The sequence below is a fragment of the Aplysia californica genome, unplaced genomic scaffold (genome assembly GCF_000002075.1).
Source record: "Aplysia californica isolate F4 #8 unplaced genomic scaffold, AplCal3.0 scaffold00849, whole genome shotgun sequence".
NCBI lineage: Eukaryota > Metazoa > Mollusca > Gastropoda > Aplysiida > Aplysiidae > Aplysia > Aplysia californica.
The window spans coordinates 225,622-240,535 of record NW_004798119.1 but is presented as its reverse complement, the minus strand read 5'-3'; the positions used below and the strand labels follow the sequence as shown (position 1 = coordinate 240,535).

General features: G+C 40.1%; 1 protein-coding gene across 3 annotated transcripts in view; it reads left to right on the top strand.

The window, feature by feature from the left end:
* LOC101860698 (isoleucine--tRNA ligase, cytoplasmic) overlaps window positions 1-13,387 on the top strand; it is a 27,385-nt gene extending 13,998 nt beyond the window's left edge. For all 3 annotated transcript variants that reach the window (XM_005110069.3, XM_005110072.3, XM_005110070.3), the window contains exons 21-32: window positions 886-977; window positions 1,752-1,829; window positions 2,521-2,636; window positions 3,417-3,519; window positions 4,188-4,271; window positions 5,095-5,255; window positions 5,787-5,913; window positions 6,591-6,686; window positions 8,364-8,531; window positions 9,167-9,463; window positions 10,698-10,979; window positions 11,567-13,387. In XM_005110069.3, the coding sequence (XP_005110126.1) occupies window positions 886-977; window positions 1,752-1,829; window positions 2,521-2,636; window positions 3,417-3,519; window positions 4,188-4,271; window positions 5,095-5,255; window positions 5,787-5,913; window positions 6,591-6,686; window positions 8,364-8,531; window positions 9,167-9,463; window positions 10,698-10,979; window positions 11,567-11,695 (1,733 nt within the window). In that variant the 3' untranslated portion in view covers window positions 11,696-13,387. The remainder of the gene's footprint in view (window positions 1-885; window positions 978-1,751; window positions 1,830-2,520; window positions 2,637-3,416; window positions 3,520-4,187; window positions 4,272-5,094; window positions 5,256-5,786; window positions 5,914-6,590; window positions 6,687-8,363; window positions 8,532-9,166; window positions 9,464-10,697; window positions 10,980-11,566) is intronic.
* The last annotated feature ends 1,527 nt before the right edge of the window (window positions 13,388-14,914 follow it).

The following is a 14,914-nucleotide window of genomic DNA, read 5'->3' as shown; positions in this document are numbered from 1 at the left end:
TGTGTGTGTGCGCATGTGTCTGTGCGTGTGCCTCAGGTGTGTTTCTCTTACATAGTGGTATTTCTTATTATCATCATCTTCTCATATTGATATGTGAGGCAGCGTGGTGGAATCAGGCTCTCGTCAATTTTTGGGCATATTGAGTTATTGGTATCGTCTTTAAGCTTGTTCATTTGTCTTGCTTTCAATGAAAAAATTACCCATCCATCTTCAATAGAAGTCGAGATATTTTGGATTGAAGGAGGTGGGGGTCACCTGATTTAAATGGTAAAATTAGTGAGAAAATGGCCACCAAAACTAGGTAAATTCCAAAGCTGGAGAGTCCATGGAAACTGTAAATTTATATTTTTGTGCCTTTAATTAACGTTTTCGGTGAAAGCCTCAAAAGAATGTGTTTGTAAATGGACATAAAAGGTGTTGAGGAAAAAAAAAAAATTTGATGAAAATTGTAAAGCAGGGAGAAAACTGCTGTTTTCTTTTATTTCATTATTTTGACGAGAGCCTGATTCCACCACGCTGCCTCACATATTGTATTCTCATCACTGCGTTGATATAGTCATTATAGTTTTTGTGGTGCAATCAAAAACATTGATGCTTGACTCTTTTCTGCCTCTTCTTCTACTCGCACCAGACACTTATGCTGGTATGGTCGAACCTGCTCAAATGGCCACCTGTCCCTGACGAACACCGGTACAAATAACTTTCCCCCTTACATTTTTTTTTCTTCTAAATTATAATGAAGCAGTCCAAGACATCCACTTGTCTTAGACAATCACGTTTTTTCTTGGCAATGATGGTTGCCTCGGACAATTTTGACTATTTTGTTTCTCCCAAGTTTTCTGATTATTACAGTGCTAATGTCCAGATTGTTTGTGTCTCCTGCAGAATACCGTCTGTACACTGTGACCCCACGCCTGGTCAAGTTCATTGATCAGCTGACCAACTGGTATCTCCGCATGAACCGGAGGAGGTTAAAGGTAAGTTTTTCATGTTGTTCCAGACTCGTGTAATGGCACGTGTATGAAATGTTAGTGTTGCAAATACTGGAATACTCTTATTAAAAATGAAACAGAGACTCATGTTAGGCAGGAACTAAGTGTCAGCAGCTGAAAGCTATTGCCAAATTCCTTGATTTGAGCAAACATTGGCAATGACAATTTTTATTCATCTCCCAGGTAGAAATTTGTCTTGGCCGTTATAATGACCTCATCACCACAAGAGCAGTGCCATTGCAAAGTAGATTTTGGACATAACACACCGGAATATGTTCAATATTTGCAGGCAGGATGGAAGGCTGTTATTTGAATGGCTCTGGGTTTTTAAAAAACTATTTGTGACATTTTGGCCTAAACAGAATTTAATGAGAATGTCAACAGTACATTAAAAAATTTTTTTAAAAAATAATGTCACAAAATTTAAACATTACTCAAGTCTCCATATTGTCAGCTAGCTGTTAAATTGTATGAAACCCAGAAAGTAAAATTTTATAGAAGAGAGAAAAAAACAGTCTCATTCTTATAACAATTGTACCCACATTGTCTTTTTTAAAATACTTTTTTCTACATAAAGAACTTGGATTTCGACAAAATATTCCTAGAGCACATGCAACCAATACCGAAGATTAAGAAACTGAATTTTTAAAAAAAATTTCAAAATGCTTTTGGGCTTCATACATTTTAACAGCTGGCTGATGATATACTTTTTCCTTTAACTTTTGGTACTTACAAGAATGCTTCCACTTGCCATTGCAGGGTGACACGGGCAGAGAGGACTGCAGGAAGGCCTTGGAGACTCTGTGCTCTGTCATCTTCTCTATCTCTAGGATGATGGTGAGTTGGTAGTCTTAGTGCGCTGTCATCTTCTCTGTCTGTAGGATGATGGTGAGTTGGTAGTCTTAGTGCTCTGTCATCTTCTCTATCTGTAGGATGATGGTGAGTTGGTAGTCTTAGTGCTCTGTCATCTTCTCTATCTGTAGGATGATGGTGAGTTGGTAGTCTTAGTGCTCTGTCATCTTCTCTATCTGTAGGATAATGGTGAGGGCTTCCTTAGTCATCTTCTCTATCTGTAGGATGATGGTGAGTTGGTAATCTAGTGGGCTTCCTTAGTCATCTTCTCTATCTGTAGGATGATGGTGAGTTGGTAGTCTAGTGGGTAGTCTTAGTGCTCTGTCATCTTCTCTATCTGTAGGATGATGGTAAGTCGCTGGTATAGTGGGTAGACTCTCTGACTCTTCAGGGATACCCTGTGATGTAATCGGCTCTCTAAAGAATATTTGATAAGCCCACAGATGCTACCATTATAGGTGGGCGCATTTCAAAGTGGAGGGGGTGGGGCATGCTCCCCATTTATGTTTGTGTGTGTGTGCGACCATGGCATTGTATGTGTGTCACCATGGTAATATGTGTGTGTATGACCATGGTAATGTGTGGGCATGCTCCCCATAATATGTGTGTGTGAGTAACCATGAGAATTTATGTGTGTGTCCCCATGGTAATGCATAAATGTGTGTGTGTGTTCCAGGCTCCATTCACCCCGTTCCTGACAGAGACCATCTACCAAGGCCTGAGGAAGATGCTGGACCTGTCCGGGGAGACAGATGCCAGGAGCATCCACTTCCTCATGCTGCCCAAGCCGAGGTAAACACGAGCGACGAGTTCTTTCTTCTTTGTCGTCATCACTGCCTTTTTTTCCGTTCATGTTACCATTTTCAGGACAAGCCTTTTGATATGTGAGGTGTGCAGACAAAATGAGTTTCTTCTCGCAATCCACAAATGAAGAGACTGGCCGAAAATCGACACTAGGGTCAAATTTTTAGATTTTCAATTGATGTCATATTTTCAGTTTAACATGCTTTTTAATATTTCATGCTTTCATAAATTGTGAAAACTTCCCCTATAAGCCTGATGTGTCTATTTCCCCTGGGCTCAGATTCGAGAAGTAACTCATTTTGTCAGCTCACTCCACACATTATTCCATGTCTTCCCACTTTTCTATACTGTACATCGTACTCTGAGACTCTTCTCCTGGTTCCACTTTGTACTGTGTGTCTACAGTCGTTTATGGTGACAATAGAATAGGTGGACAACACAGGACGAGTGGAACAACAGATGATGGGAAGTCCAGAATGTTTCGGAGTGTTCTTTTCGGTAATATTGTAGATTATTAAGCACATAAAGCTTGCTGTTTAGCAGGAATATGCGCTGTACTAATGCTATTTTTTATTATTATTATGATTATTATTAGTATTATTATTATAATTATTGTTATTATTATTGTATCATTATTATCTTTGTTTATTGTTGTTATTAAGACGGAAAGTGATGGAAATGGAAAATTGTGACTATTCCTCTTGTGGCAAATGACGTTTTGCCCCCACACTCTTCACGTCTTTCATCTCTGTTCTCGTGTACTCGCAGGGAGCAACTGATCCACCAGAAGATAGAGACGGCCGTCTCCCGCATGCAGAGCGTCATCGAGCTGGGCCGAGTCATCAGAGACAGGAAAACTCTGCCGGTGAAGGTGAGCGGCTCTCTGGCTTTTTAAAAACTTTGATTTATTGTTTTAGTAAGAATTTTACGGCACTTTTCAACACAAAAAGTAAGGTCATATAAGTGCTGAAGATTAGAGGTGTTGCAAGAGAGTTTAGTTTTAGTAAGAGTTCTACAACACTTTCAACACAATGAGGACATATAAGTGCTGAAGATTAGAGGTGTTAGTAGAGAGAAACATGCAGAGAAAAGAAGGAACAGAGATAAGGCTGATAGATGTTTGATAGGAAAGAAGGAGCAAACTACCCCTGAGCACTCATCAACAACCCACTTCTCAACTTCTTTGCCATGCTGTAAATGTCATGAAAATTACACATTTTTATTTGTATTTATTCGCAATAATTTCATGACTAATGGTTAATAATGTGAAAATACACATTTTTATTTTCGCTAATTTGCATGCATTTGTAATATACATGTTCATTTGCCACAGTCAGTTTGTTACATAATCTTTATCCTACTGGAGTTTTGGAGACTGATTTTTTTGGTTACATCATCTTTAATCTACTGGAGTTTTGGAGACTGATCCCCCCCCCCCCCCCACACACTCCCTATTTTTAGTGAAGATTCCTGAGGAAAGCTATTTCAGGTCTGCCACTTCAGAGTGTTATTTTCATTGCTCTTCTTCTGTTTCCACAGTATCCTTTGAAAGAGGTGGTGGCCATTGTAAAGAACCAGGAAGCGAAAGAGGATCTCGTCTCCTTGGAGAAATACATCTTGGAGGTGAGAGAAAGTTTATCGATTAAAGTCTACAAAGTACCTCCCCTCTTCATCCTCCTCCTCTTCCTCTTCCTCCTCCTCCTCCTCGTCCTTCTCCTCCCTCAAGCGCCATATCTGAAACAGACATAGACAGGCAGGGTTCGTCACTAATTTTGCTCCTCGGATGCTCTCAACAGGGATGCCAAATCTCTGGTTATTCCGGCTTATTCCGGTTTTTTCTTACTCTTACAAAGGAAAGGGGAATGGTAAGAGAAATGTTTTTGTTTGTTCATTTAAAGATTTTACAAAGTACGTTTTAGGTGAGATGTGACGCTCCGCTCATTTTCAGGGTTTTTTTAAAAAAAATAATAATTTGGCTTCCCAATCTCAAAAACCTTATTATCCAAGCCTTTTCCCATCACCCACCTGATAAAGTTCTCTCAGTAAATTGTTCTTGGTCTACCTTTTCCTCTTTTGCCTGGTGTCCAGTGGGATCATAATAGAAACCAAAGGAAGTGAAAGGCACTTTACACGAATTTTCCTCACTTCACCCCGGTGGGAATGGGTACCTAGCTATAGACAGTGAAGGGTCTTGCCAGTTTATTAGTGTTTGAGCGCATAATCAACCACTTGCACTGTTTGCTTCCCGGGAAGCTGAGAATGTTTCTGAGTGTTCTATGGTCTGCTGGGGTAATAACAATAGTGTAAAGCGCATAGAGCTTGCTGTAGAGGGGGGGCTATACAAATGCTTTTTTAAAATTATTATTAAGTGTTAAGCTTTTCCTGACTGGAACAATCTAATATGTTATTGTCTCCTCCTTCCCAACCCCCCCCCCCCCCCCCCCAGGAACTGAACGTCCACAAACTGACGGTGACCCTGGACAAAGACCAGTACGGCGTGCGTCTCCGGGCTGAGCCAGATCACCGACAGCTGGGTCAGAAGTTGACCTCTGCCCTCGGGACGGTCACTCCGGCCATCAAAGCTCTGACTGACGAGGAGATTGAGAAGTGGGTGAAGCTGTCTCCTCTACTAAGCGTTTGGTTTTGTTTTGTTTGGGTTTTTTAAAAATAAGATGGTAAAATGACTGCCCCATACCTGTTCCTTTTTTCCTATCAAAGGTTTGTCATCAAATGTCTTTCCTCCTTTTCGTTGCATTATTTTTACTTTCTGTTAACACCTCTGATCTCCAACACTTATATGACTTTATTTGTTTTGCAAGTGCTGTAAAACGTTGACTGAAGCTGAAACTTACCGTTTTCCCCTTTTTGTTTTTCTACATAATAATGACGCTGTTGACCTAAGATGATCACCTTTCTCCTCGACAATGCAGGACCTCAGTGCTTTCTTGTCGTATCTCCTTTTTTTTAAATATTAGAAATGTGACTTCTTCTTAAGCTCACTCTTTGTTATGAACTGTTTTCACTGTTCAAAAAGATGGAGATACGACAAAAAAGCACTGAGGTCGCAAAGGGGTGGTCTTCTTGGACAGTATCATTCGTACATCTTTGAACTTTTCCTTTTTTTTTCTTTTCCTCCAGATTCCAAGCTGAAGGCACCATCGAGGTCAAAGGGTACACCCTGGAGACAGGAGATCTGCGTATCTTGTACAACTTTGACAAAGAGGGAGATACGCCCCAGCACTACGATGCTCACTCTGACGGCAAGGTGAGTGTGTGTGTGTGTGTGTTTGTTTGTCTGTCTCTGTGTCGTCCATCAGTGCTTTTTGTTGTTTGTTGATTTAAAAGATAATAATTTTTTTGTTCCTTCTTTCCTATCAAATATCTATCATCCTTATCTCTCCTCCTTCTTTTCTTTGTATGTTACTCTCCAGTAACACCTCTAATTTTCGGCTCGAACATGACCTATTTGTGTTGCAAGTGCAGCAAAACTCTTACTAAAACTAAAATTGGAGGGGGGGAGTCTGCCAGATTTGCACTGAAATTTTTTTTTTAAATTATTTTTTATTTTTTTACTTTGGAGGGGTTGCAAAATGGAAGAAATTCTCTTCTGTTTTCTTTCTTTTTTTTCTCCATAAGTATTGATTCTTGGATTAAAGCTCTCGTGCTACCATCTAGACTGCTCGCAAGAGACCTGAGTTTGATTCCCAAGCGGGGAGAATTTGTATCAAGTATCTTGGTCTTTTTGCTTGGATGTTGAATCCCTATCAGCCTAGGTTGGCCCCGACGGGCAGGGTCAAAGCCGGCCTCCGAAAATGATTTAGATTGTATTGATGAGGGGGCGTAAAATAGCCACATTAAAAAAAATATTTTAAAAACCGAAAAAATGACCTACATTTTAAAAGAATAAAAATGAAAAAAATTGTTATCCCTCTCTCTCTCCAGATCCTTGTTCTACTGGACACCCAGCCAGATGAGAGCATGCTGAACCAGGGGGTGGCAAGGGAGGTCATCAACAGGGTACAGAAGCTCAGGAAGAAGGTGGGTTACGGTTCTTGAGCTTCTTTTGTCCCTCAACTCTTCCACTTTTTGCTGGATATTGTACTTTTTTTTTGGTTGTTGTTTTTGTTTTTACCCAGTGAAGAAAATCCCCCACATCCACCCAAACCACTCGCATGCACACTCACACTTTCACACACACCCGCATACACACACACACACACACACACACACACACATTCACAGATACACACACACACACCACTCACACATACACACTCTCACATACACACCACTCACACTCACAGTAATTCGCACACACACTCTCACTCACTCTTATGCATATTCACACACACACACACACACACACACACACACACACACGCACTTACTCACACACACCCCCACCCACACACACACACACACTCACTCACCCACACACTCCCACATACTTTCTTAAGTAACTTATAATCAATATGAGCCTGGTTTATGGTGAACAGAACTCTCATTGTTCTTTGTTTTTTGACTGGCTGCTCCTGGAAGTCCAGAGTGCTCTGAAATAACTCCTTTGTAACTGTGAAACTTTAGGAGTTTAGAAAAAACAACCTAACTTAATAGTGCTCAAAGAAAAGCTTGTGTAACAATGAAAGTTCAGGAGTTTACAAGAAAAAACCTGCAAACTTGAAAGTGCTTTAGAAATATGCCTGTGTTACCATGAAAATTCAGTATTAAAAAAAAACCCCTACAACAAAGACTGTTAACTTAAAAAGTACCAAAAAAAATGAAAAATACTGTTTTACTGTGAAAGCTCAGGGGTTAAGAAAAAAACTACAGACTACAGCTGTTTTTGCCATTTTGGAGAAAAGATTCTCAGACAGAGTGCAGTCTTTAGAATGTGGTGTGTGACCTTTCTCTGTTAGTGTTGGAAACTTCTACTGAAGCAGTGATATAGAGTGTGTTGAATGGGCCGTAAAACTTCTACAGCTACATTTATAGTACTTGGTTTGTGGTTTGTGGAGATTTGTTCTGATAATATTCACAAGTTTTGTGGAGGAAGCTGGACAAAGATTTTGTCACTATGCCAAAGTCGCGTTCCTCATCTTCTAGAGTAAGTACTCAATAATTATAATTTGTAATAGAATCTAGACTATATATGACATTTATATGGCGCTCTACCCCAAATAAATAACACAGGCTCTGAGCTCTTTACAAATACAGGTATCAACGTTTTAACGGAAGGACTTCCGTAACGAGCGACCCCCCCCCAACAAAAACAATAAAGAAGAGATCTAAACCTAACTCTGACCCAACCCTTACCCTTACCCCTACCTCTACCTTTACCCCTACCATTACCCCTACCCTTACCCCGAACCCTAGCCCTAACCCTAAGCTTAGCCTCTATTCTACTCTATTTCATATTGGTCGCTCGTTACGGAATTAATAATAATAATAGATAGCATTTGTATAGCGCATATCCCCGCTCAACAGCAGGCTCTATGCGCTTTACACAATATTATACTTTACACTATGGAATTCCTCCCATTTTAACAGCTAGCTGACGATTTTTCTCTCGCCTCTTAAGTGGTCTGAACAGCGTTGATGGGGCTTAAAAAGTCTGCAATCTTTTCTTTCTTTTTAAAAAATTTTCTTTTTGTTCCTTTTTTCCATTTTTTTCTTTTCTTAAAAAATTTTTTTTTTCTTTCCCCCCCTCCAATCCAGGCCAAGCTCCAGCCCACAGACAACATCGAGGTGTACTACCGGGCGGCCAAGAAGCTGGTGGCCATCATTGAAGAGTTCTCCGAGTTCATTAACTCCACGGTGAAACAACCGCTCAAAGCTTACCCCGTGCCTGACTCGAGGGAGAAGATTATCACAGAGTCTATGCCCGTGAGTGTGTTGTTTGTGTGTGTGTATGTGTCTGTGTGTGCGTGTGCATTTACATGTGCGCGTGTGTCTGGTTTTTAAAATTTATGTCCTTTTCTGTCTGTCTTTTGCTGATGGTTGGAGGAAGATATTTTCCTTGTTTTTTTGTGTGTGTGTTTGTTTATAATTATTAAGTTCATGTGTGCTTGGAGAAAATATTCCAATAGCTCTTGTATATCGCGACCCCAGTGCTTTCTTGCCATATCTACATTTTTAATAACAGTGAAAACAGTTCATAAGTAAGAGTGAGCTTAAGAAGATGTCACATTTTCATTGTTTAAAAAATGGAGATACTACGAAAAAGCACTGAGGTCGCGATATGTATATGTAATCAAGAACAGTAACATATTTGCCTTCCCCATGATTTTAAATTTTAGTTATTACTTCCCTTGGATCGCAATTGCTTTGCAGGTGCTCTGGTGTGGTCTGCTTCTTCTTTCCCATCAAACATCTATCGTCCTTATCTCCCCTCTTCTTTTCTTTGTATGTTACTCTCTAGTAATATCTGTGATCTTTGACACTTATATATGAGCTTGTGTGTGGTAAGGGCCATAAAACTCTTAGCAAACTACCAACTAACCAAATGGTTTATTTCTCAGATCAAGACAGACGACCTTGAGATCACCATCACCTGGTCGGAGGGCGGCAAGCGAGAAATCTCCCCTGCCAAGGTTCCAGCGCAGCCGTCCTCCTTAACGGCGGGGGCTGGCGACGCCCTGCAGACTGACCTGGCTCCTGCCCCCGCAGTGGCCGGGGTGACCCCCAACTCTCGCTTCGTCAACGCTGTGCTGGTTGGTTTGCGAGCGGGTCAAGGTCGCTCGGGCTCGATGGCCACTATTCTGTTGGACAACCCCGCTGGGAGCAATGGTCTCACCATGACTTTGCTGGTGGAGCAGGTGAGGATTTGGAATATAATATGTGTCACGACGTGGTGGAACCAGGCTCTCGTCAATTTTGGGCATGTGGAGTTAGTTATTGGTGTCATCTTAAAAGCTTGTTCAGTTGTCTTGATATCGGTGAAAAAAAATGCCCATTTATCTTGAATAGAAGTCGAGATATTTGAGATTGAAGAAGGTGGGGTCGCCTGATTTCGAACGTAAAATTACTGAGAAAATGGCTGCCAAAGTTTAGTTATTTCCATAGCTCGATAGTCCTTGGAAATGGAAAACTTACATTTTTTGGTGCCTTTAATCAGCGTTTTTTCTGTAAAATCCACCCAGAAATGTGTTCTTAATTGGACAACAATGATGTTAAGCCAAAAAACAAAAACTCGATAAAAATTCCCAAACTGGCAGAAAAATGCCATTTTCTTTAGTTTCTCTATTTTGACGAGCACCTGATTTCATCACACTGCCTCACATATAGGTGATCACCCTCACAAACTGTGGAAGTCTGAAAGTGCGATTATCATGTTTGCCAGAAAAAATGCGCGGGTGGTTGGAGGGTGCCAGTGGTAAGTCCTGCTTCTTTTCCTTTACTCTGTTGTTTCTGTCTATCTGTCTTGCTTCTTTGCTATGCTATATGACCATTGTTGTGTCAATGTGCTTCTCTTTATGAAAAAGAGACCAGAAAATGCATATAACAACGCACTTGGCAAAATACATGCACATGGAACAGATATTCAAGTCCCTGATTTGTCCTTATGTATGTGTATCCTTTGCATTTACAAGCTTGTACATAGCAAACTTGATATATAAAAAAATGATTTCCGACTCCTTCCGATTTCTCAGTGGGTGGTTGGCAGGTGCTCTGGTGTGGTTTGCTTCTCCTTTCCTATCAAACATCTATCATCCTTATCTCCCCTTCTTCTTTTGTATGTTTGTTACTCTCTTGTAACACCTCTAATCTTTTGGCGCTCATATGACCTTATGCAGTTGCGAGCGCCGTAAAACCTCTACAAAAACTAAAACCGATTTCTCAATATGCCTTCCAGACATTATAATATATGTCGATATGTATTGCACCTTGCCATACATTTTGTCATTTTCATTCAATGAACTTGCACCATATTTAGACATGATGTCGAAGTATACAAAAACTAAACTAAACTGTTGTCATACTGTTGTTGATTCGCGACTCACTAAATACAATCTCTGTTTTCTCTCTCCCCCCCCCCCCCCCCCCCCCCAGGCTCAGTGTGTGTTTGGCCTGAGAGGTGTCAACATTTCCCTCTTCTCCGACGCGGCTCTGAAACAACCACTCAAGCCCGACGTGAAGCTGGACTCTCTTGCCAAAAAGACCATCTACGTGGCACTCTCGTCGCCAGGATCCTCCGGTGGTCAGAGCTCTGCTAAGGTGGTGGACAGACCGGTGTGCCATTTTGCCAACGTGGAGGGCAAAGGCAAGAAGGGGACGTTACTGCTGGAGAACCCGCGTGGAGACGTTTTGTCCCTGGCTGAGCTCCAGGCACAGGTACCCAGCTTGTCTTTCTTCTTTAAAAAAAATATTTTTAAACAAAATGTAATATGAATTTTTATTGAACTGTTGAAAACCCCTGCCAGTTATAATTATGATAATAATAATAATATTAATTGTAAAGATAATATTAATTAAGAAGATAATAATAATAATAATTGCATTTATATAGCTCAAATTAAGTTTAAGGCTTAATTCGTTCCAACATTTTGTCTCTATGTAAGACTTTTTACACGGATTTTCCCATTTGACATAAATGTTGTAAGCACCATAAAACTCTCCTTAGTTTTAGTTTTAGTACGAGTTCTATAGTACTTGGAACACAATTAGGTCATATAAGTGCCGAAGATTAGAGGTGCTATTGGTGCTCATCTGACCTTATGCAGTTGCAAGCGCCGTAAAACCTACTAAAACAACAGAGGTGCTACTAGAGAGTAACATACAAAGAAAAGGAGGAGAGATAAGGACGATAGATGTCAGATACGAAAGAAGGAGCGAACCACATCAGAGCACCCAGCAATCACCCGCCAATAAAACTCTTACTAGAATTAAATCTAAAACGCCTGTAATGTTCCGTGTTGCAGGCAGCGGCCGTGTTGAACAGCTCGACCCGCGTCCAACTGAGCGCCAAGAAGGACAAGTCTGGCGTCCTGACCAGCTCCGCATCGGCCGATATCCTCGCCCTTCACGGCAAAACCTTGACTGTCTTGTGAGGGACGTTGCGCTGTAGTGTTTCCTTTTGTCTGACAAATATGTTTGGGTCAGATTGTTGACTTTCATGTTCTTCTTGTTGTTATGCTGTTGGTCTGTGTGAGTGTGTGTGTGTGTGTGTGCGGCAGTTGATTTTTATTTTTTCTGTGGAATGTTTCTAGAGTGTTCCTTATGTCTGACAGAATGTTCTAACTGTTGGGTTAGGGTGTGGGGCAGATGGTTTTATTTTTTTCTGTGGAATGTTTCTTGAGTGTTCCTTATGTCTGACAGAATGTTCTAACTGTTGTGTTAGGGTGTGGGGCAGATGGTTTTATTTTTTTCTGTGGAATGTTTCTATGACGTTCATTGTGTCTGACAAATATGTGTAAGGTTCACATTGTTGACTTTAATGTTCACACTGGTATGTTGTGGATCTGTGTGTGTGGCAGTCGGTTTTATTTTTCTAATGTTTCTAAAATGCTCTAAGGAGTACGTGTAGATCAGAAGTTTCAAACTCAAAGTACCCTTGGGTCATTGGAGGTGGCATCGTGTATTCCACTAACGAACAAAAAGGTTACTTATACTTACATATATATTTTTTAACACTACAACTGATCTTATCTTCTCAATCTTAATGAAAAGCAGTTCAAAACATGGAGAGTTCTATGGTAGCCCAAAAGTGATTAAAAATATAAAGATCCAGGACAACACATCAGCATGAAAGTACATGTGATATGACCTTACACAGTTGCGAGCGCCGTAAAACCCTATACTACTACTACTTAAGTACATGTGAGATAAAATGTACTCAGCTTTAACATCAAGTCAGGGCTGCATCATATCATCCTGCTGGACTCCGTTAGCCTGGGAGCCATGAGTTTGAGACACCTGGTCTAGAGAATGGATAGTTTGTGTTTTTGTTTGAGGCGTAGGATTAACCGAGAAGGAAATTGTTTTCATTTGTTTGTGACATTTTTCACTGATGATGTTGACTGTGAGTGCTGTGTAAGCAGCTGGTTTTGTGATGAAAGCGAGTGGCATATGTTCCAGTCTATGATACTTAAGTGTTGATAATATTTTAATATTTGCACTTTCTTTTATAGGTACTTTGACTTTCTTGTTAGACTTGAGGTTTGCTTAGTCTGCTAGCGATGATATGTAGGATTAGAGTCAAGTTTACTGGCTGAGTGTCTTTTTTTTTCCTTATTTTATTTATTCATCATTCTATGCTTTAAAATCTTACATATATTAGTATTAGGCTTTTGAGTACTTTGTTGAGTTAAAGTTAAATGATTCCGACAGATTTGTAGTTCTACCACTCTGGCAGAGTGCTGGTTTTGTTTCACGATATTTTGGGTTTTTCGTGCCCTGAATTTTGTTTCTTTGCCAAGCACATCTTGACCTGATTTGACAGTGCAGTGCCCTTTGTGGTACCAGTGTAGTAGCTCATTGAAAAATAATAGTGAGCAAGAGACAACTGCAGTTTTTAGTTAGGTCACTAGACCAACATCTGTGACCGAGGTCTGCTGTAGATCTGGCCTTTCACGATGAGTACCTTGTAGGGATGCCAAATGTCCGGTTTTTCCCATTTTTTTCCATCCGTTGGAATAGGGGAGAGGTAAGACAATATGTTTTTGTTTGCTCATTTAAAAGCTTTACAAGGTTCGGTTTAGGTGAGATATGATGCTCCGCTCATTTTCATTTAAAAAAAAAAATCATTTGGCAGCCCTGACCTTGTGACTTGGGCAGTGTGGTGTGCAGTTGATCGAGCAGTAAATGCACAGGTTTTTAGGTGCAGTCGTCCTTTTGCCTTTTGGCTCAAGGGGGATAGGGTAGGACTGGCCAGGGCTCAAAGGGTTCATGATTATGTTCTTGGCCTTACAAACAAGAGGCTCAAGATCAGTTCCTGAATGGGACATATATTGTTAATGAATTTTTTTTTCTTTTAAACTGTAATTGTAATATAGATCTGTCTCTTACGGTAGCCTTGTTTGGCCCTGATATAATATTGGATTAGAACAGTTGGTTCCTATATGGGTTACTCCCGAGATAACTGATTATCAAACTCTTGCCCTTTATTTTGCTTTTTGTTAGTTTTTTTTTGTTGTTCTTTCTCCGAGTTGGATAATGTATCCATACCTTTGCTGTGCTTGGTTCTTTTTTTTAAAATGACTAGATCTAGTCTATTGTCGTCTATCCTAGAATTTGAGCCAGTATTTTATTTGTTCTGTCATGTTCTCACTGAATTTGTTCAATTCTCATAGCGTTTGTCCCATTTGTTCAATTCTCACTTCTTCTTCCTCGTTCTCAAAGTTCAATTCTCACTGAATTTGTTCAATTTGTTCTCAAATTTAAAACTTATTTGACGGAGTGTCAGTCCCAGCATCTGTGATGTAGCAGCTAGAGGCTTCGCTGTCACATGCAGAAGATGTGAGTTTGATTCCCATGTGAAGAGAATTTTTATCAAGTATCTCAATTGTTCTGCTTGGGGACATTGTATCCTTCTCAATCCGGTTTGTCATTGACAAGCAGGGTCAAAGCAGCCTGCCGTCTAAATGATCCAAATTGTGTCGATGAGGGTGTAAAATGTCTACTGTTACAGTAACAATTTAGAGCGTCTGTCTCACAGTTTTGAGATTGGTTTCTTTTCCTTAAAAAACCCTTTGTTTCTGTTAGTAAATCCTGTGACTATGATTTATACGTTATTTATGAAGTTGAATGATGACTGTATGTGTTTCTGAACTGTCGCGCTATCCTTGGTCTGAAATCATTAAAGGAAAATGATAAAAAGATGCGATTGGGTTATGTTATTATTTGTGATATAGCAGTTAATCTTACGGGTTACTGCGATAGATGGCCGCGTGCTCTAGTGAGGTTTGCTCCTTCTTTCCCATCAAACATCTATCGTCTTTATCTCCCCTCCTTCTTTTTTAATATGTTTGTTATGTTTGTTACTCTCTTGTAACACCTCTAACCTTCTTGCACTCATATGACCTTATGCAGTTGCGAGCGCCTTAAAACCTCTACTAAAACTAAAACTAATAACTTTACTCAAATTCGAACTCTCTTGTAGAAAATCGTATTTTCGATAGGCCTACTTGTATAATATCAAATATGTTGCAAGTGCCGTAAAAGTCCTGATTTTTAAAAAAGCATGTAAGTTTGACAAGTGAGTCACCTTGCGAATTTGATTAAAACTGCTTTCGAAAAAAAGATAACTGTTGATAGATGGTTGGAGAGCT